This window comes from Choloepus didactylus, chromosome 9 (assembly GCF_015220235.1).
Source record: "Choloepus didactylus isolate mChoDid1 chromosome 9, mChoDid1.pri, whole genome shotgun sequence".
In the NCBI taxonomy this organism is placed as follows: Eukaryota; Metazoa; Chordata; class Mammalia; order Pilosa; family Megalonychidae; genus Choloepus; species Choloepus didactylus.
Genome location: NC_051315.1, coordinates 110,874,944 through 110,895,847, shown reverse-complemented (window position 1 = coordinate 110,895,847; position 20,904 = coordinate 110,874,944). Strand labels below are relative to the sequence as shown.

General features: G+C 48.5%; 2 protein-coding genes across 11 annotated transcripts in view; one reads left to right on the top strand and one right to left on the bottom strand.

The window, feature by feature from the left end:
* Nucleotides 1-1,351: 1,351 nt before the first annotated feature.
* RUFY4 (RUN and FYVE domain containing 4) lies at nucleotides 1,352-20,577 on the bottom strand. 5 transcript variants are annotated; one of them, XM_037848568.1, is made up of 13 exons: nucleotides 20,301-20,577; nucleotides 19,465-19,641; nucleotides 18,225-18,331; nucleotides 18,001-18,107; nucleotides 16,676-16,801; nucleotides 16,360-16,466; nucleotides 15,901-16,044; nucleotides 15,362-15,431; nucleotides 13,614-14,222; nucleotides 12,798-12,904; nucleotides 10,117-10,263; nucleotides 2,468-2,578; nucleotides 1,352-1,906 (listed from the first exon to the last, which is right to left on the bottom strand). In XM_037848568.1, the coding sequence occupies exons 3-13, from the start codon at nucleotides 18,268-18,270 to the stop codon at nucleotides 1,804-1,806; spliced, it is 1,677 nt and encodes a 558-aa protein (XP_037704496.1). In that variant the 5' UTR covers nucleotides 18,271-18,331; nucleotides 19,465-19,641; nucleotides 20,301-20,577; the 3' UTR covers nucleotides 1,352-1,803. The 5 variants fall into 5 exon arrangements, with proteins under 5 accessions (XP_037704496.1, XP_037704494.1, XP_037704495.1 ...); XM_037848566.1 differs by having other exon boundaries at nucleotides 19,465-20,204; nucleotides 20,398-20,577; XM_037848567.1 differs by having other exon boundaries at nucleotides 20,398-20,577.
* A 166-nt stretch (nucleotides 20,578-20,743) lies between these two features.
* The window catches only part of TNS1 (tensin 1), a 225,854-nt gene continuing 225,693 nt past the window's right edge, over nucleotides 20,744-20,904 (top strand). For 3 of the 6 annotated variants that reach the window (XM_037848560.1, XM_037848559.1, XM_037848558.1), the window contains exon 1: nucleotides 20,745-20,897. The gene's annotated coding sequence lies outside the window, so the exon portion shown is untranslated. Of the gene's footprint in view, nucleotides 20,898-20,904 lie in introns of all 6 variants that reach the window. The other 3 variants (XM_037848557.1, XM_037848556.1, XM_037848561.1) reach the window with 2 other exon arrangements.

Sequence of the window (20,904 nt, the reverse complement as noted above, 5' to 3'; positions counted from 1 at the left end):
CCTTGGTTATCCAAATCGGGTTTTCCCAGACCAGAACAGGCTCAGGTCCCAGAGGGAAGAAATATTCAGTATCTGGTTTCCCTGCGGGTGTGTCTTAGAAAATCGCTCCACCCTTTGATGCCTCAGGTCACTGTGCTTTTCTGCCCAGCAGGTGATGCCTGTTAGCCTATAATTCTTGACTGGTGTGTGGAGGTATGGCCATGTTCCCCCAGGCTCTGGGGTCTGGTTCTGAATGGAAAGGGCCCCGCCCCTTTCCTCCTAGAGAAGACAGAGCCCCCAGGTGGAGGTCATTAGCATTTCAATGGTCTCGCTCTCTGCTTGTGCTGTCTCCACCCTTCCCAGAGTCACAGCCCTGGAAACTGAAAATGACTGGGGCTTTCTCCACTGAGCCAAAAAAGAAACAGATAGTCCCCTTCAGACCCAGTCCAAGGCAACCCTCCGGCTCTCCCAGGTCAGTCGCCACCCAAAGCCTCTGTCTGTTTTTTGGGGCTGCGTACCTGTAGTGAGCAGTTCACACTTGCTACTTAAAACCCCAGTTGGAGCTCAGCTGAGCTGTATTTGCTTGCTGGGAGAGAGCTTCTCTGTGGCACCATGCGGCTCTGCAGCTCGGGCTATGGGGGAGGGCGTCTCCCGACCTGGTTCCACAGGTTTTACTTACAGATTTTATGCTGTGTTCTCAGGCATTCCTCCCAATTCAGGTTGGTGTATGATGAATGGATGGTCTCATTTGTCCCCTCGCAGTTATTCTGGATTATTTACTAGTTGTTTCTGTTTTTTTGTAGTTGTTCCAGGGGGACTACTTAGCTTCCACTCCTCTCTATGCGGCCATCTTGCCCCTGAATCTTGGCAGTTTTTTAAAAGTTAAATGTACACCCGCCAAATGACCCAGCCATTTCACTCCTAGGTATTTACACAAGGGAAACAAAAGCATATGTCTGCAGAAAGATTTGTAAAAAATGTTCATAGGGGCTTTATCTGTGATAGCCAAAAATTGGAAACAACTGAAATGTCCAGCAAGAGGTGAATGTATAAACAAATTGTAGTATATCCCTACAATGGAGTACTACTCTACAAGAAAAAGGACCTATTAATACATGCATCAGCGTGGACAAATCTCAAAATAATCATGATGGGTGAAAGAAGACATCAAAAAAGAGCACCTACTGTATGAATTCATTTATATAAAATCCTAGAAAATGCAAACTAATCCACAATGGCAGAAAGCAAGTAGGGACGGATTACAAAGGGGCACAAGGAGACTTCGGGGTAATGTTTATTATATTGAATATGGAGATGGCTTCATAGGTGTAAATAAAAGTCAAAACTTATCAGGTTGTACAATTAATGCAAAGTTTATTATATGTCAGAAGTACTCTAATAACACTATTAAAAATCAAAAACAAATCCCTAAAGTAGATTCCAGACAGGAAGCTACTGAGGCACCTGAGACCCTGCGGACTTCATTTCTTGTGAATCATGAAGGGAGGCACCGAGGCTGGGTGAGACAGGGGGTGCAGAAGAGAAATGTCAGGGACCCTGGGGTCTTATTCGCAGTCATGGATTTGCTGAGCCAGAAGGGACTTAAAGGCGGATGGAGCCTGACCCCTTAATTTTAGGGAAAAAGCCCCGAGGACTGGAACCTTCTTCTGACTCCCAGTCCAGTGCTCCTCCACCCCATCCCACCCCACGGTCTGCCCACACAGGTGCTGTCTGCCTTAGACATTTCTGGAAGGTAGGACCAGACAGTCCAGAGGGCTGGGAAGGGCAAAGGGAAAGGAGCAAGTCGGGTGGGGGAGGTCTTGGTCAGGTAGCCTGGGCTCCCTCTCTCTGGGCGCAGGGTGGGCAGCAGTGGTCTCTCTTCTTGTAGTCTGCAGAGCAGCTATGGCAGACGAGGCCTCCACAGAGCCTGGGAAGCAGAGGCAGGAAGGCTGGGGAAGTTGGGGTGCAGGGGGAGTTGGAGAGGTCGCGCATCTCTAAGGTCCACCCTTCTGTTTCTCATTGCCCAGCAGAATGGTCTTGGCTTGTCCCCTTTCCTAAGATGTCTTGATTTTCCAGCCCCCCACCCCCACCCCAAGTCCTCTAACTCCAATGGCAGGTTCTCCTGGTGGTTCAAATTCCTCTCTCCTGTTTCTTGGCCTGCAAGTGTGTTTGCTGAGGAAGGTAAGGGGACTGGCTTCATCTCATAGGGACTCCTTCCCCAGAGGAGAAGCCCATGAAGCTGTCTGTTCCTTGAAAGGCTACGCAATCCTGTCTTCTGGGACACCATTCCTCGTCTGGCCCTTTCCCACTCTTCTTGTTTATGTTTCTGTTTAGCACAGGAATTCAGATGGGATAAAATGAGTGGCCAGCTTTAAGAGGCCTTTTGTAAATGCCCAGTTCCTCTGTGTCCCTCCCTTCCTCGTTCTGGGCTGTGGGATGGTGGAAACTGGGCGGTCTCAAAGGAAGTATTCCCGCCCATCCCACCTACCTGCAAGGATACCGCCGGGAGAGCCGGTGGAAGACCTTGTTACAGCTGACACAGCATCTGGGGGCCACGGAAGAGAGATGCTGGGCCTTCCGCCACAGGGTGTCCTTCTCTCTGGTGGGGGGATGGGGGTGGAGAGAGACACACACCCAGAGACAGACAGGAAGATAGAAATATGGAAATGGACATAGATGAGGAGACAGAGAAGGAAAGAGAGAGAGAGACAGAGAGAAACAAAGAGGAGGGAGGAGAGGGAGGGAGGGAGAGAGAGAGAGAGACAGAGAGAGAGAGAGAAACAGAGAGAGAGAGAGACATACAGGAAGTCAGAGAGAGAAATGGAGAGGGACTGAAAGAGTCATTCTCACTCAGAGGAAGAGAAGGAAGTTGGAGAGTTGGAGATGGAGACAGAGAGAAACAGATAAGTAGATAGATAGATAAATGCAGAGGGAGAGAGAAAAACACAGAGTGAGAGACACAGAGACAGAGAAGACAGAGAGAAAAATGAAGAGACAGTGAGAGACACATGCACATAGAGATTGATTAGGGTCTAGGATTTTGAGAAGATGGATAGTGAAGCCGAGCTCCTTCTCACCCAGTGTGACCATGACCCATTATTTCAGAACCTGTTCCCATCCCACCCCCTCCAAAGAGGGCCCCCTTATCAGAGAAGGCACTGGGGTCTCTTGCTTCACACTTCCAGAGCACATAATGCCTCTTATCTTTTATTTGACATTTAGTAAAAACTGCCTTGTACTTAGGTATGTTTATGCCCATGCAAAACTATCTTCACTGTTTCTCTTAAGGTTGTTAAGGAATATGGGTTAAGTTCATTTTAAAATTTTATCAAAATAATCCATGCACATAGTTTAAAGATTGAATAGTATGGGACAGCTTGTATCAAAAGGCAGTGGACACCCTTCTCATGTTTTCCCATTCTCAACGGCAAACCACTTCTTATGTATTTTAGCTTTTTCTTCTTGCTATTACTTCCACATCGAAGTAATATGCTTATGTACCTCTTTCTTGGTATATCAGTGGAGAACATTTTCTATAGATTTCCTTCCTGTGGTATTGGAGGATTTGGTTCATTTACTGCCATCCTGACTACCACTTCCTCCACCTTCCCAATGAAGTTACACCCCTATTCTTGGTTCCTCTGCTGGTTACCATTGTAATTTTACATGATATACTCAAATATCTTTTTTCTTGTTCTATTAACTCTAGACAGTATGTTTTGACGCCCATTCTGTGATATGATGATGACAGCATCCCATCCCTTCAGCTCTCCTCCTCCTCCTACTTCATTATTTGTCACCTATACATGCAGTGTTCAATACAGTGTCCAGTATCCGCATGTGGCTATTTAAATTTAAATTAATTAAAATTCAATAAAATTAAAAACTTCAGTTCCTCAGTAGCACCAGTCATATTTCCAGTATGCCATAGCTACCTGTGACTGTTAGCTACTAGATTGGATAGCACTAACATAGAACACTTCCAGATAGAAAATGCTATTCTATTTTATTTCATTGAGGCTGGTAGTATTTACATTCTGTTGTATAATTATAATTGTCTTCTGTGCTGTGTCCTTAGGTTGATTCTCATATTAAAAAAAATCAAGGAATATTTACATTATTAGACAATTAACATACATATTGCTTTCTGTAGAGCTAAGATCACATTTCCTTTCATGGAAAGCTTTTGTTTTTATGGTTCTTAATTGCTTTTCTTTGCTTCCTGCATTCCTTGCCTTTAGCATAGTCTAATTATTTTCCCCCAAACTCTTCATCATATAAGGTATTCTATTGATTCCTGTTCTTCCTAGAGAACTTCCTACTAGGCCCCTGATACTTCTGCTACAGTCTGGGCTGGCAGGTTCCCTGGGTCTGCTGCCCACTTGTAACGTTGGGGATCCCCTTTTCCTCTCTCCTAGACTAGAGCTACTCTTCCCTAAATTCCACGTCTTCATTTTGGCTTACTTCCTTATTTTTGTGGAGCACATCCTCAACTAACTTCCTAAGAATGCTGTGTGGGAGGTGAATTTTCTTGAGACCTGTCTGTCTGAAAATATCTTCACTCCATTACCTTCTCCACTTGATTCATAGTTTGTCTGGACATGGAATTCTAGGGCAAAAGTCAGTGTTTCTCAGAACTTGGAAAGTATTACACCATTGACTCCTGACATTCATTGGTTTCCCCTTCCTTGATAGGTGAGCTGTCCCTTCGTCTAGATAATTTTAGGAAATTCTCCTAATTTTTTTTTTCTTTCTGAAATTTCACAATGATGTATCTAGGTGTAGATCTTTTTATTATTATTTTATTGCGCTGGTCACTCAGCGAAAACTATAAATCTGAAGATATGTTCATTAGAGCTGGGACATTCTTTTAATATTTTTATTTGATAATATTTATTTGATAATTTCCTTTGTTTTATACCCTCTTTTTTTGGAACTCCTGTCAGTTCGAGAGGATATTGGAACTCCTGATTGATTCCTTGTATCTCTTATTTCTCTCATCTCTTCTACTTGTGCTTTTTAGTCTGCTTTCTGAGAGACTGCCTCATCTTTCTCCTCCAATCTTTCCAGTGAATTAAAAATTCAGTGAACATATTTTTAATTTCCAAGAACTTTTTTATCTGTTGACAGTTGCTTTTCATAGCATCTTTTTCAAGGGAGCCATCTTGTTTTGAAACTCCCAATCCTTTTGAGAATATTAGATTTTTTAAAAGTTATTTTTGTCTCTTCATGATCTTTATTTCCCCCTGGATATTTTTTGTTTGTTCCCTTTATGATCTAGACCCTGCTCCAATGTCTGGGGATCCTTGGTCATCATTTCATGCTTAAGAAAGAGGCATTTGACACTTGTAAGTCATCATTTCCATTCTAACAACAAGAAAAAAAACTGAACAACAACAAAAAAGCTGAAAAACAACAACTCTTCTTAGATCCATCAGAGAATTGAGGTCACAGGGCAAACCACTGCCCTGAAAGCAGGAGAGATGCGTAAAGAGATGGGTAAAGAGAACCACAGTTTACCTGGAAGAGAATTCCAGGAGCAGAAGCTCTCTGCTGGAGCTGGTTTGGTAGGAATGCTTGAAATCTAATTGACAAATTGCTGGAAGTTCAGTGTGGACTAGCTTGAGAGTAAAGGACTCTGGGGGAAACAATTTTATGAGAGTCCCCCACAATTTCCTGAATTTTACCTCCAAGAGCTTTGCCAGGTTGTCACCGTGAAGACTGGAGAAAACTCCCCTTGTGTGAACACTCTCTTTTCTTTAACAAATGACTTCCATCAAACTTGCATTTTACCAGAGCCTATCCAATGCAGGCGAAAGGAATTATCAAACTTCAGCTCCTCTAGCCTTCAGTGTAGGGGAAGGGAAATATTGAATTCCCGCTCCTTCTAGCCTTCCAGTCTTACTGAAGGGGGGTTGCTGACAAGCATTTGTGAAGGTCACAGCTCAGGGTTACAGGCTCACCAAAAGACTGAGACCAAATCTTAAGATTATAACATACTTCCCCTTCCCCAACACCTTATCATGACATTAAAAGGGCTCCCATATAATAACAGGGAATTACAAAGGAAACAGTTGCAAGGCTCAGACCTTATTTAAGGAAAAGTCTTCAGAAAACACAAAGACAGTAGGAGAGATGAAAAAAAGGTACCAGAGTTTTAGCTTCTGACATCTGTTGCTTTAGCAAACAGTACACACAGCCTAACTCTATGCGATAAACATAAAACCTCATACTAATGGTCTATTTTTTTCAGTTCCTTTTACTTGGTACATCATGTCTGGTTTACTGCAAAAAAATACCACAAACAATCAAAAACCTAAAGGCAAAAACACATCCTAAAGAAACAGAGCAAACATCAGAACTAGATTCAGATATTGCAGAGATGTTGGAATTATCAGATTGGGAATTTATAATAACCGTGATTAATATGCAAAGAGCTCTAATGGAAAAAGTGGACAACAAGCAAGAAAAGATAGGTAATGTAAGCAGAAATGGAAACTCTAAGAAAAAATCAAAAGTCAATACCAGAAATAAAAAATATAACATAGATGAAGAATGTCTTTGATGGGCTCATCAGTAAACTAGGCACGGTCAAGGAAAGAATCAGTGAGCTTGAAGATATGTCAATAGAAATTTCCCAAACTGAAATGTAAAAAGAAAAAAAAGAATGGGAAATATGGAACAGAATATCCAAGAATTGTGGGACAATTACAAAAGGTGTAATTGGTTCTCCATATTGGGAGTATCAGAAGGAGAAGAAAGAGAGAAAGGAAAAGAAGAAATATTTGAAGTAATAATGACTGAGAATTTTCCAAAATTAATGACAGACCCCAAACCACAGGTCTAATAATCTCTGAGAACCCAAAGCAGGATAAATGCCAAAAAACTGCTCCTAGGCATACTGTATTCAAAGTGCAGAAAATCAAAGACAAAGAGAAAATCTTGAAAGAAGCCAGAGTGAAAAAAAATCATACTGCTAGTAGAACAAGGATAATAATTTCATTGGACTTTATTTCAGAAACTATGTAAGCAAGAAAAGAGTGGAAATATTTAAAGTGTTGAAAGAAAAAAACACCAACTTAGAATTCTGCATTGGTGATAATAAGGGGAAATTTTAGACTGTATATATGTTACTAAAATAAAACTTAAGAAAAGGGACAATGGAAATTAATTGCAATACATGATCCTGGACTAGAACTCATAATGGAGGAGAAAAGGTCTAAAAGGACATTATTGGGACATATCAAAAAATTGGAATATAGACTGTAAGCTTTATATCAATGTTAAATTGCTTGAACTTGATAACTGTTACATAAGTGAATATCTTTGTTCTAAGGAGATGCACATAGAAGTATTAAGTGTTTAAAAGCATGATGTAAAAAACCTATTCTCAGATGTTTAGAAATTAGATAGGTAGATAAACTGAACAATTGATAGATATATGATGGATAAACGGATATATAGAATGATATGGCAAAATATGGCAACATTTTAATGTTGGTGGATCAGGGTATCTAGGTGGAGGTATGCTGGAGTTCTCTCTGTGCTGTGTGGGTTTGTTTTATCTTTGCAACTGTCCTGTAAGGCTAATTTCAAAACAAATTAAAAAAAAAAGCAAACTATCTTTGTTTGCAGATGAATTGGATAAGCAAGCTGTGGTATATACACACAATGGAATATGTCAACAATCCTGAAGAATTGATAAAAAACTGCTGTAACTAATAAACAATTACAGGATAAAAGTTAACATACAAAAGTCAATGCCTTTCCTATATACCGGCAATGAATAACTGGAATTTGAAATGTAAAACACAACACCATTTACAGAAGCATAAAAAAGGGAACACTTAGGTATAAATCTAACAAAATATATACAAAATCTATATGAAGAAAACTACAAAACTTGGATAAAAGAAAGCAAAGATCTAAATAAATGGAGATACATTCCATGTTCATGGATAGGAAGACTCTATTAAGATGTCAGTTCTTCCCAACTTGATATACAGATACAACAAACCCCAATAAAAATCCTAGCAAGCTACTTCATGGATATTGACGTGTATACAGAAATGCAAAAGACCCAGAATAACCAATACAATGCTGAAGAGGAGCAAATTCAGAAGGCACTACTGGACTTCAAGCCTTACTGTAAAGCTACAGTAATTAAGACAGTATGGTATTGGTGAAAGAAAAGACAAATCAATCAATGGAACAGAATAGAGATCCCAGAAATAGACTACACAAATATAGTCAATTGATCTTTGATGAAGGAGCAAAGACAATTCAATACAGTAAGGATAGTCTTTTTAACAAATGGCACTGGAACAATTGGACCTCCATATGCAAAAATTGAATCTAGACACAGAAAGAGGCAAGAAAAGCTGATGGGAAGCTCTGAGTACGAACAGGGATGGCGGACTAGTGGCCTTCCGTTTTGGGGTATTGGACAGGGGGATACCTGCCATACCAGGCTCTGAAATGTCAATATATACTGGTTTCCTATCTGGGACTTCTATATTTCTTTTAGAGAAAGTTTTTTATTTGGGGCTTCTAAATTTCTTCTGATTATTTGTCTGAAAGATTCTTGTCTGCTGATGTTCTGCAGCTGGAGAGGCAAACAGGAGGCGGGGATGTTGACTGCTCTTTCTATTAACTTTATCAGTTAATTTTCCTGATTTCTGCCCTTCAAGTCACTCTTGCCCTCTTTGCATGTGGCATCTTTGGATCGTGAAGTTCTATAGGGCTAATGAGCTCTGCCACTCTCCTTGTCTATTTCTAACATGGACTTCATCAGTATCCACTTCTCTTACCCACTTTCCAGCTTTTGGAAATTTGCACAAATCTCTTATCTGTGGTTGGTTCCTCTGTATTTCTCTCCATTGCAGGTTTTATTCTTTTATAATCACTTTAGTCAGCTCTCAGGAAGAACAGGTGATACCCCAAAGTCAACCTCTGCAACTCTTTTTGTTTTTGCCCAGGTCCTTGCTTCCACAAAACTTCTGCCTGAAACATTGTATTATGTAATTCGAGGATCCCTGCCTGAGAACCCATGTGATTAATTTCTTTAGCACCAGGAAAAACATTTGTCTCTCTTGATGAACTGATATATTTCCTTTGAATGGATACTCTTTGTATTTCCCTTTTTGATCCTGCCACCAAGATACTCGGAGATGAATTCAAACCCTAACCCGAATCCTAACACTTCTGGGATCTATTTTTTTCTTCTTCCATTACATCTTTCATTTGATCTTTTATTTGCTTGAATAATCACATTATATATGTCTTTTATTGTTAGCTGCCTTAAATTATTTTGTGAGATAAATAACTAACTTTTTTATGTCTCCCTTCCTTCCAATTGATACTTCTTTGGAGGAAATAATTCCTTAAATTCTTTGTCCTCTCCAAGTTGATCTCTCCCTTATTTCACCTTTAATATCACTCGGATTTTGTGCAAAACGATTTAGTCCTAGATGATTGCTCAGGAGCCTTCCAATTCTAATGGAACCTGAGTCCAGTGATCTCCAGCTTCCTGGACCATATGAAGGAATAATGTATATGTGTGAATTATCTCTCACTAAGCTGAAGGGCAGAAATCATGCTTTACACTTCTCCATCCCTCAGTGATCTCAGTGGTTTGGGGTTGATCCTAGTGAGCCTTGCCTCTAGGACCCAGGACACCTGACCCAGGACAGGCTGTCAGGCCTGGTGGTCTGAAGAAGTTGAGAGTGCAGGAAGGTGTAGGATATGGAGTAACTCCTTGATAACCCCTGTGTCTTTTCCCTCCTTCATCTCCCAATTCCTTCTCAACCCACAAGTCCTTTTCCCTTCTCCTAACCTTGGTAGGTGTGTGCATATGTGTGGGTGGGTTGGGGGCATGCGTTAGAGTCAGAGGACTCTATGCAATTTATATCCTGTGTGTTCTTGGTGGCCAAGTCAGCCTCTTTGACCCTCAGTTTCTTCTTCTGTAAAATGGGAATAACAGCAGGAGTGGCTAAAGGAAGGAAATGAGTTAGCATATACAAAAGTTCCAGAACCCTGCTTGGTAATTGTTAGTAGACTGGAATTACTATGCCCCAGCTTCTGTAGCCCAAACCATCCCCCCTTCGCCCCTCCCTACCCGCTGGGCCCCCCCCTTACTGAGTCAGTTCCAGCACCCGCCTCTTCATGGCCCGGACCAGGTCCTGCTGCCCTCCTAGCTCCTCCTGATACATGGCATCCTTTCTCTCAGCCTCCTCTCGCTTCTGCTCCAGCTCTGCCTGCAGACAGGCCTTCTCCTCCTGATACCTGGGCACAGGACGATGACCAAAGCTGAAGGAAGAGGGGCCTGGCTGGCCTTCGTGGCTGAGCTAGGCTGGGCCTGGCCTGACAGGGAGCCCCCTGGGAGAAGCTGGTGGTGCCCCTCCAGCTGAAGTACACATACACACACACACACTCTCACACATGTGTCTGTGTGTGTGTACACATTCCAAACTGAGCCCTGTGTGTGGCCTGACACCTGTTCAGAGAAATGAAGTCTAGGCCTAGTCTTCCCTGTTCCTTTACACAGGATGAACTAATATTTCCACATACAAATGTAATTTATCTAGACTCTGACAGCTTCTCTCCGCCTCCATCACTACCAGTCTCTCTGAATCACCATCGCCTCTCCCCTGGCCGACTGCAATAGCTTCTTCTTGGTCTCCCTATTTCCACCCTTCCTTCCCAATCTAGCTCCACAAAGCGGCGAGTCAGTCCACAGACAGAAAGTAGGGTAGCAGTTGTCTAAGGCTGAGGGTTTGGAGGGAAATGGGGAGTCACTACTAATGGATACAGGGTTTCTTTTTGGGGTGATGAAAATATTCTAAAATATTCTAAACTGATTGTGGTGATGGATGCACAACTCTGTGGTTACACTAAAAAAGAAGCAAATGAACATATTTTTGACACTCAAAACAAATAAACAAACATAGATCATGTCCCCCTTTTGCTCAGAACCCTCAGTGGCTCCCACTTCACTCTGAGTCAAAGCCAAGGTCCTTCTGATGACTTTTTAGGCTCTCCGTAACCTGCCCCCATTACCATTTGACCATTACCATTTCCTACACCTTTTCTCTCCTTCACTCCACTGGGGCCACACAGTGGCCTCCCTGATGTTTCCAGAACCTTCCAGGCACATTCCCCCCCACCCCCCTGGGGCCTATGCTCCTGTGCTCTGTCTGGAACACTCTCCTAACCCTGGATCTAAATGGCTCACTCCTCACTTCCTTTGGGTCTTTACTCAAATGCCACCTTTATTTAACATGTCATTCCCTGACCCTTTTCAGTCCCCATCCCTGCTTTATTTTTTCTCTTTAGAACTTACCACATTCTAATACCCTCTATATTTTACTTGCTTCTTATATTTCTCTACTGTCTCCCTGACTAGAATGTGAGCTCTGTGTGGGCAGGAACTTTGCTTTCTCCACAGGTGCATTTCCGGTACATAGATCAGAGTGGCACAGGGTGTTTGTGGAGTGACTGAATGGCCAACGGAGTGGCCAGTGGTCTGCAAAACAGTGGCTGCCCCAGCCTCAGGGCGAGGCCTGGGGACCCCCTGGCTGCAGCCTCTAGGCCTGTGATGATCCCCACAGAAGGCCCTTGAGTGGCCTCGAGGTCCTGAATCTGCAGAATCTTTGCTGGCCTGACCTGTGGGCTCAGCTGAGTGTACGGTGGGAGAAGTCCCGGGGGCCCTTTGGGGTGGTTTCTGGGCTCCTGGGTCTCTCTTACCCCGAAATGCAGACAGTCAATAGACTGCCCTGTGATTCTGTCCTGATCCCAGCTACCCAGGCGCGCGCGCGTGCGTGCGTGTGTGTGTGTGGGGGGGGGGGGCAGGGGGCAGAGACAGAGGCAGCCGGCAGACCAAGGCACACAGACTAAGGGACACACCAAGGACTGAGTCCACAAAAGTCTGTTGCATGGCAGGGATATTTTACAGAATAAACTATGACAGAGAAATGGAGACACTGAGAGACCGAGCAGGGAGGGGTAGAGATTTAACCCTGGAGGTTAATGTGATATGAAGATGAAGATGCTGATGAGGGGGGACTGCTGGTGAGAGGGATCTGGAGAGGCTGAAATATGGGTGCTCAAAACAGTGACTGAGGGGCCATGGTGAAGGCCACTGACTCTGGATTCAGCAACTGGAGGCTGAATTGCGGCCTCTCTCCTAACCAGCCGACACTGAGCAAATTGTGGGGCATCTTTGAGCCTCAGATTCCTCATTTATAAAATGGGAATATTTGTAGAACCTGTCTCATAACGTTGTTATGAGAAAGCACCTAGAGCACTGCCAAGGACACAGTAAATGTTGAGTAAATGACAGTTATGACTATGATTATGATTATCAGGAGGGTGAAAGATTGTGCGAGAGGAACAAGAAAATGAGAGGTAAAAGAGAGAAACTAAGAGCTAGTGGGGTAGGAGTGCGGTGGGGGTTGGGGGTGGTGCAGAGGAGATTGAAAAGAGAGAAGGAGCCCAGCAGATGCAGCAGAGGAGGCAAAGATGAGCATGGGAGAGAAAGGAGGGGCAGGGGGTGAGGCCATCTCCTGGGGGTTACTGAGGGAGGCCAATGAGACAGGGGACTGGCAAAGGGGAGGGACAGATGTAGAGCCCTGGAGAGCAAGAACAATTCCCTGTATCCCTCAGTGTCTGAAAGTTGGGCCCAGGCCACATCCTGGCCCAGGGAAGAAGCTCAAAGGATGCTTGCTAGTTACACTGTGATTGACAGCAGGAGCCAGGAAGCACCTTGGGTCCCTTCTGGCCCCGTCTCCGTGCCCATTCTTGGCGGTTGCCAAGGTTACCTGTTGAGCTGCTCCTGCAGCGCCTTCAGCTCCCTCTGCTGCTCCTTCAGCAGCTCCTCCTGATGCTCAGCCTGCTCCTGGGCCTTCCAGAGCCCGCGTCTGAGGCTCTGGGGGTGGATGGAGGGGAAAGGAAAGCTGAAGGAGGAGGAGGGCAGAGACCCCATCTCGGGGACTGACCTGATGCATCCCACAAGACCCCAGACCATACAAGACCAGCCTTTAGGTGTCAGGCAGGACTGGGGAAAGTATGGGAGCTGGGATGCCTGGCTCTGTTCTAGACTGTCTTGGGTGAACGTGGGCCACCATTTCTTCCTTCACTGAAGGATGGAAGTTACAAAGCTCAGGGACCTGTAAGAAATCTGGCCAGAGAGAAGGCTGAAGGAAGGCTTGATAATAATCTAGGATGAATTCCAGAAGCATCTACATCAATAGCAACTAGGTGAGGCATGCAACAGTAGAACTTAGATATTAGAAAGAAGCCTGTTAATAAAGAGGGATGTGGAACTTGAGAACAAATGACTGCCCCAAAAAATGACTGGGAAGGGATCTCAAGCTCCAATGCCTACAGGGACTAGACAAGTAGTATTGAGGAATACAGTGGGCTGTGTATGAGGCAACAGGGAGAGGTGAGGACTGTGGTGAACTGAAGAGTGCATGGCTTTCAAAAGGCACCCCCCCCAAATCATACTAATCCCATGAGGGCCAATAAAAGCACATCTGTGGGCTGGAGTGGCCCCAGGCTGACATTAGACACCTCCGTCTGCAGGCCAAGTTAGAGATGGAGAATAGATAGGTCTGGAGCTCAATAGTTCTCACCTTGACCACCTCCTGCAGGGATACTTCTGCTTGTTCCTCTCTCCTGGCCTCACTGGCCACTCCTGTTGGCTCTTGTGGCTTCTCTGTGGTGGACCCCACCCCTGTTCCCAGGCTCTGAAGGACCCAGGGCTCCCCCAGAGTGCTAGGCACCTCCCACTCCCATCTGCTCCCTGACTGCTCCATCATCATCCCTCTGGGGCTGGAGACCCCACTCTGGACATGACCCCATTCGGCTTCCTCTTTGTGCACCCTCTCTGCTGTCCTCTGATCCTCTGTCCCCGTCACCTCCTTCGGAGCCCTCTTGGCCCTGTCCCCCTGGCCCTGGATGCTGCATGTTGAGTTCTCCAAGCAGATCCCATTCCTGAGGCTTCCCTCCTCCTGGTCTTGCCGAAGCTCTTCCCCTGCTGTTTCCCAGCCACTCTGGGCAGGCCTGAGGCTCCTGGAATTGTTTCTCTTCTTTTCCAATAAGTGGGGAAGATGTCTGTGTTTCTGGGATCCAGCGTATCCCTCCAAGCAGACTTCCTTGAGGGCAGCTCCCTGACAGCCAGCTTGGCTGGTGTGTGGCTCTTCCAGCTGAACTCCTTTGGGGTCTCCATGTTTGGCAGCGATCTGCAGAGAAGCCCCCAAACCCATCGTTCTCTCAGTACCAGTTCGATGATCTGGTGTGTGGGAGAGTCTGCAGCTCTGATCCAACAGGCTTGCTAAATGTATGGATTCCCAGGCCTCTGCCCTGGAAATTGTGGCTAAGTAGATATGGGGTAGGGCCTAGGAATCTGAATTTTAACAAACACCCAGGTGATCTGAGGCCCAGACTTTGATCTGGTGAGTGAACAGCAGTGCTTCTCAATGCCCTTTCCTCACTGCCTCTGGCTTGTATCCTTTTCCTTCCCTTCCCTCGGTCTGCAATGATCTGGTTTTCCCAAGTTCCTCCCACCCCTCTCCTTTGAGACTTCCTCCTGGACTTAACTTCTTTGTGTCTCAGTTTCGTTCATCCACAAAATGGGAATAGTCAGACCAACTTTGTAGGGTTGTGGTAAGAGTTTAACTAGATCGAGACCCAGCTAAAGGGCCATCTCTGTGCTCCCGTGTTTTCTGTGCACGTCTGTATCACTGCATTTAACATGTTGTAGTGCAGTGTGTTCCTTCAGGTGTCAAACTCTTCGAACAGCCCATGAACTCCTAACAGTATCTGTACCTGGAGCCTGGGAGCTGGTGGAGGTGCAATGCCTGCTTGTAGAAGGATGACAAATGGTGAAAGCCACCACTTACTGAGCACGTGGCCAGGGCCCTTTCTCTGTGCTACATATGAGTTGTCTCAATGCATCTTCACAATCTCCCTACGAGGCAGGACAAATAACTTGCCAAAGACCATGGTTAGGACAGGGTGGAGATGAGATTTGAACCAAGCAGTCAGACTCCTAATTGCTTCCCAAACTGAACTGAGGTGTTTGTAAATTGTCCAGTGCGGGGGGCTCAGCAGAGGCTGTCTCCCTCATCTGTTTCCTGCAGCCTTCCAGTCACCATCCCTAGCACGTCCTCCTCCCCTTGCCCCTGTGGTTCCTGCAGATGGTGCTAGTATGTCCTTTCTCTCCCTGCTATCCCCAGCACCTTAGGAATATAAGCCCTTTCTTCCCCTTTGGCTCCCCAGTCCCCAGGTCCACACATTGGCCTCTCTGTTTGTCTGTCAGGGCTCAGTTACTGCTCAACTTGGGGCCCCACAAGAGAGGAAGAAGAGGCAACCAAAGCACCTTCTTTGGGGAATCTTTGGTCCTTCTGGGTCTTCTTCCCTGAGTCCGGCTGGAATTGGAGCAGTGTGACCTGAAAGTGAGAGGGGCAGGGGGGACCCTGGGCCTCTTCCCAGTGGTGGACTTGGTCCCCAGATACAGGATTTATCTAACCACCCATTCATCCTACCACTCTTCCCACTCTCATTCTTCCCACCATCCACCCATCCATCCATCCACCCATCCATCCATCCATTCATCCATCCATCCATCCATCCATCCATCCATTTCATCCCTGTATCCAAGCCCCATTCATCCTTCTAACCCTCCAATAACTCTTTGGGGGGTGTGTACTTTAAGCATCATTCATGGGGTAGCATGAGATTACACTGGGAAAATACAAGACTAAGGAAATGGAGGATCACGGGGAGGGGCCAGGGAGCAGAAGGGAGGGAGAGATGATGGGGCTGAGTCTGAGAGCTTGAGACTTGCCTGGGAGGGGTGGAGGTAACGGGAACAGGCATGGAAAATGAAAGGCTTCCCTCCATACCAGACTCACTCACTCTGAGAACATGGGCCAGGCTTCATCAAGGTCTGGCCGCTGCAGATCCAAGTCAAAGGCCACACCAGTGAGAGCATAGAGAGAGTCCAGGATGTCTTTCTGGAGTTCAGGGCACACCAGAGGGCTCCGGTGGCCATACCATTCCCTGTGGTAACAGTCACCAGCACCCTTGGTCTTTGATCCTGGTGCCATGGCCACCCCTGATCTCAGAGAATCAGCACAGGGAGGGTTGAGGCCCTTTGGGAGCATCCCCAGCACCATGATGCTACTGGAAGTCCTGGGTTCTAATCTCCCCTCTGCCTTTTTCTTCCTTGACTTTCCCTTCCTGGCTCTCACTATAATTGTCCTTGATGTTAAACAGTCCACAGCGGGTAAAGGAAGGGTCTTTCATAAAGAAGGGAAAATGGGTGTGTATGGTATCAGTAGGAGGCTGTCAGGAAGAACTTTCCAGCCGCCCTACCTGGTGAGCTGTGGGTCCAGGAGGCAGAGCTGCAGGAACTCGGCCAGCTGTCCGTGGGCGAGGCAGAAGCGGATGAAGGCACGACCTCTCCCCAGCGGGGTCTTCAACTGCAGGGTCCACAGGGAGCAGCAGAGGATGAGGACGGAGTCAGATGAGAATAGAATGAGGAGACATGAGGATCGGGTGGGTGGGCCTACGGTCCATGAGAAAGGGGCCCCAGCAGACCTGTGTCCCCTTGGACCATCCTCACCACGGGGCTGGTGGCAGGGCCCATGACACGCCTGAGGGCAGCCTCCCGCCACTTGGCCCTGGATACCTTGTTCTGTGAGTGGACGAAGCGGGTCGGCTCTGTGTCCCCACGCTGCTGCCACAGGGCAGTGCAGAGGAAGTCCCAGTAATCCTTCTGAGGCCTCAGGAAGCTCCTGTGCTCTTTTTGGTCGAACTGGGACCAAGCACGAGGGAAAGACAAGTGTAGAAATGCTTTCTTCTAGAACCCACCTTACGAGCCAGAATGACCACTGCCCGCTCACTTACCCATGAAAGGATACTGGTAGAGGGGAAAGAGCTCATGCTGACAGACCTGGCCACAGGTCCCGGCTCTGCCTTTGCTGGCTGTGTGCCCAGGAGCAAGCTGTTTGACCTCTCTGAGCCTTAGTGCTTTCTGTCTTTCATTCAGAAATACTCACTGGGTACTTAGCAGATGCCAGGCCCTGTCCTAAGCCCGAGGGTTATAGAAATGAGCAAACTGACTTCAGAGAGGCAATATCTTGGTAGAGAGGAAAGACAATGAACAGCCTAAATAAGTAAAACATATAGTAGGTTAGACAGTGATAACTGCTAAGGAGAAAAAAGAAAGGGAATAGAGTTTATGAGTGCATGCACACGGGTGTGCGTGTATATGGTATGTGTGTGTTGTCTGTGGTGTGAGGATGTGTGCGTATGGTACGTGCATGTGGTGTGTGTGCTGGCAATTTAGATTAGGGTTGCCAGAGAGGGCCTCACTGAGGAGGTGACATTCAAGTCCAGACTTGAAGAAAATAAAGTGTGTCAGGCAAGGGTTCAAGGAAGGGCATTCCGAGGATGGCAAGTGCAAAGGCCCCCGGGCAGCAGCCTGCCTGGAGCGATCCAGGACCATCAAGGAGGCCACTTTGGCCTGGCCGGAGTGCAGCAGATGTGGGGCAGAGCCGCAGGAGGTGAAGGAAGAGAAGTGGGAAGGCTGTGTGTGTGGGGGTCAGGTTGTCAAGCCCTAGAGGGTTAGAGCAAGGATCAAATAAGGTGGCGCCTGTGAATGGCTTAGTCTGGCCCATGGTAAGTGCTCAGTGCAAGCTAACGATTGCTGTAATCGGAACTCTAAACAGCAGAAAGAAGGGCTCCGAGGATGCCCATGCCTCTGAAGCTTTAATCTTTAGAGTAGGGTGGCTGCCCCCAGCCCCTGGGCACCCCCGGTCTTGCCCCCCACCCCCAATTTCCCTGAAGTTACAGCCTCCAAAAGTGAGGTTAGATGCCAGGAAGGGCTTGCAGACTTTATGGGGAATGAGACAGGGAATGGGACAAAGGGAGGCAGGGAGTTTTCCCTTACTCTCTGGAAAGGTCTTCCCCGTTACCTGGGTCCAGGGCCAAGGGCACGGGAGAGAAGCCCACCTGCAGCAGCAGCTCCAGGCAGCCGCAGAGTCTGTGCAGCTCAGCACTGGCATCTGTCACTGGTTGCTGCCCATCTGAGTAGCCCTGGACAATGGCAGAGACGGCAGCTGCGGGGAGGACAGTGAACAATGGACATGAGGTAGAGAGGATGCTGAGGGAGGAGCTTCCCCAGACCCCTCCTTCTCCCCAACTCAGTCCCGGAATATCTCTCAGGACACACTCACCTTTCAGGTCCTGGGTGACCTTGAGGACAGTCCTCTCTTCTGCCATGGGTACTTGGAAATGCTGTGATTTCTTGTGACTCAGGCTGTCCTGGCTCTGGACTCAGAGCCTAGAGAGGCAGAGTGACTTATCTAGGGTCACACAGCAAGGTGACTAGCAGAGTGAAGAGGCCCTGGCTTTTCTTGGAGGCCAGTGTGAAGATGATGGGGTGGCCTCCTTTCACCAAGCAGTTCCTGGGTGCCAGGCACCACGCTGTGTTCTCTACATATCTCATCTCATTTCAGGCTATGAAGCTATTAACTCCATTTTATTCAAGGTGCACCTGGGACAGGGAGAGGGTCAGGCCCTTCGTCCAAGCTCCCCCAGCTATATACAGTGAAATGAGAACTTGACCTCAGGCCTGGGTGCCCACAGGGCCTGTGTTCTCAGCCTCAACGTGAGGTGAGCATCCATGTGAGTGCGTGTGTGAAGCTGGGCTGGGGGGTGTCCCCCGCTTCCCCTGTGGGGAGGCCTCAGCCTTGCCAGAGCAGTCATCATCCTTGAGACACCCTCTCATCCTTTCCTGGGCTCCCGCTGAGTGGAAAATGTGTGTTCTTCCAGGAGAGGGAGGCAGAAGTAAAGCGAGACCCTGGAGTGGGGACTGGGCCAGAATGCCGGGAGTGTGGGGAGCCAGGACACTGGGGTTTTAATCCTACCACTGTCTCCTGGGGGGGAATCTCAGTCTGTTCTCCTCCCAAAGGGTCCCAGGGCCCAGAGAGGGACACTGTGGCCCCAGGGGACATGAGGGCTTATTCTGAGGGCCTAGAGTCAGGGGCAGGTGTGGGTGGGAAACCAAAGTGTCCTGCCTGCCAGGGGGCTGGGGTTTGGGGGTGGAGAAGGCAGACTGGAGAAGAGAGAAGGCAAAGAAGGTAAATGAGGGAGGAGGGTGGGCGTGGGGTGCAGGGAGCAGCCGGCTATGTGTCAAGAGACCTGGGTCTCCATCCTGGCCCCGCTACTAATTTACTGTGTGACCTTGAGCAGGCCACTTGCCTTCCCTGGGCCCCAGTTTCCCCACCTGTAGACCAAGGGGTTGGACTGAAAGTCTCTGCAGCCCCTACCAGCCCAGATCCTCTATCAAACCTGTGGACACCAAAATGTGCCTCTGCCTGTCCCTCATCTCCATCCAGTATTCCTGCACCCCTTGCTCCTGGCATCGGTCCTTTCCCCAGCCACCCGAGCCCCAGGCGTCTCCTGCCTACGCACCTGGGAAGGCCTGGGCTGGTGGAGGCACGGAGAGCAGGGCACAGCCGCCTGGGTCCTTCACTTGTGACTGTGGGTCCTGCACAGCCTGTCCCAGGGTTGGCCGCCTGGAAAGTGACTCAGACGTAGCCCAGCACCCTGGACGGGGAAACCCAGCTCAGTGGGGAGGAGCAGCAGACCCTGCTGGGGAGAAGTGTTAGTGGCAGGATCATCGTCAGAGCAGAAGGGGTGAGATGGGGGATGGTTCCCTCAGGCAGACCTGGGGTAGATTCACTTGCCGGCCAAACGTGACTCATCCCCGGTGGTAGCAGCAATAGCCCCTGTTCAAGTTTCCTTCCCATTTTCGTCCCCGTCACTTGCTCTTGTCACCGCCAGGTGGCACAAAGAGGCTGTGATGCTGCCTCCCCCGATACTCCTGTCTCTACCCCACTAGATTGGAGCTCGGTGCAGGTGGGGAGGGCAGGGGGAGGGTTCCACCACGTGTCTCCCTGCTCACTACCCCCCCATTTCAGTCTGTTGAGGGGACCCCGTGAGCGCTGGTGGTCAGTGCCATGCTTCCAGCCTTGGTACCCATCCCTAAAAGGGTGGGATGGAGACCACTGGTGGGATGCCATGTCCAGGAGGGACCAGGGAGGCTGCCCAGGAGGGCTGTGGTACCACCCTGCCGGCTGTGCTCTGCTTCTTTAAGGCTGGGGTCTTCCCACGGGGGGCTCTGGTGTTTCTGGGCTGCAAGAACAGAGGAGCTGTTTTCAGCCCCGGGAACCGCAGTGTAAACACTGGCACCCTGCCTTGCTCAAGCCTGTGGTTCCCCTGGCCCCAAATCCCTGCCTGCCTCTCACCCTCTACGGATCTTGGTCTCCCCCGTGCAGAGGCTCCGTCCCCCCATTGCGGTCCCCCTGTGTCCCGATCTCCCGGTGTCCGTCTGGCTCTCCTTACTCTCCTTATCTGCTTCCTGCTATTCCCGTCGCGCCGTCGGTGTCTTTCTCGCGCTCTCACACTCGGTCCGGCGGCCGCCCCCGTCCTCGCGGCCCCCGCCGCCATCCCTCCGCGCGCCCCCCGCGCCCTTGGGTCTCTCTCCGTCACTGGCCGCCTTCGGGCCCCGTGTCGCCGCCCCTCGCCAGCCCCGCACTCTCGGGCTTCCGGGCTGAGAAAGCGCGGGCTCCGGGCGCGGACCGGCTGGGGGCGTCGCCGCTGCCCTCCCGCCGTGGGAGGCGCGCTGGGCCGGGCCGGCTCCCCGGGCGCCCGCGTCCCCGCCCCCGTGCCGCCGGGCGCCGGGCCGGATGGGCTGCACCGTGAGCCTGGTGTGCTGTGAGGCGCTGGAGCCGGGGCCCCGCTGCGGGCCCCAGCCCCCCGGGAGTCCCCAGGCCCCGCTGGGGGCCGAGTGCTGGGAGCCCGGGGGCGCGGCGCGCGCGGAGAGGAGGCGGCTGCTGCTTCAGGTAGGGC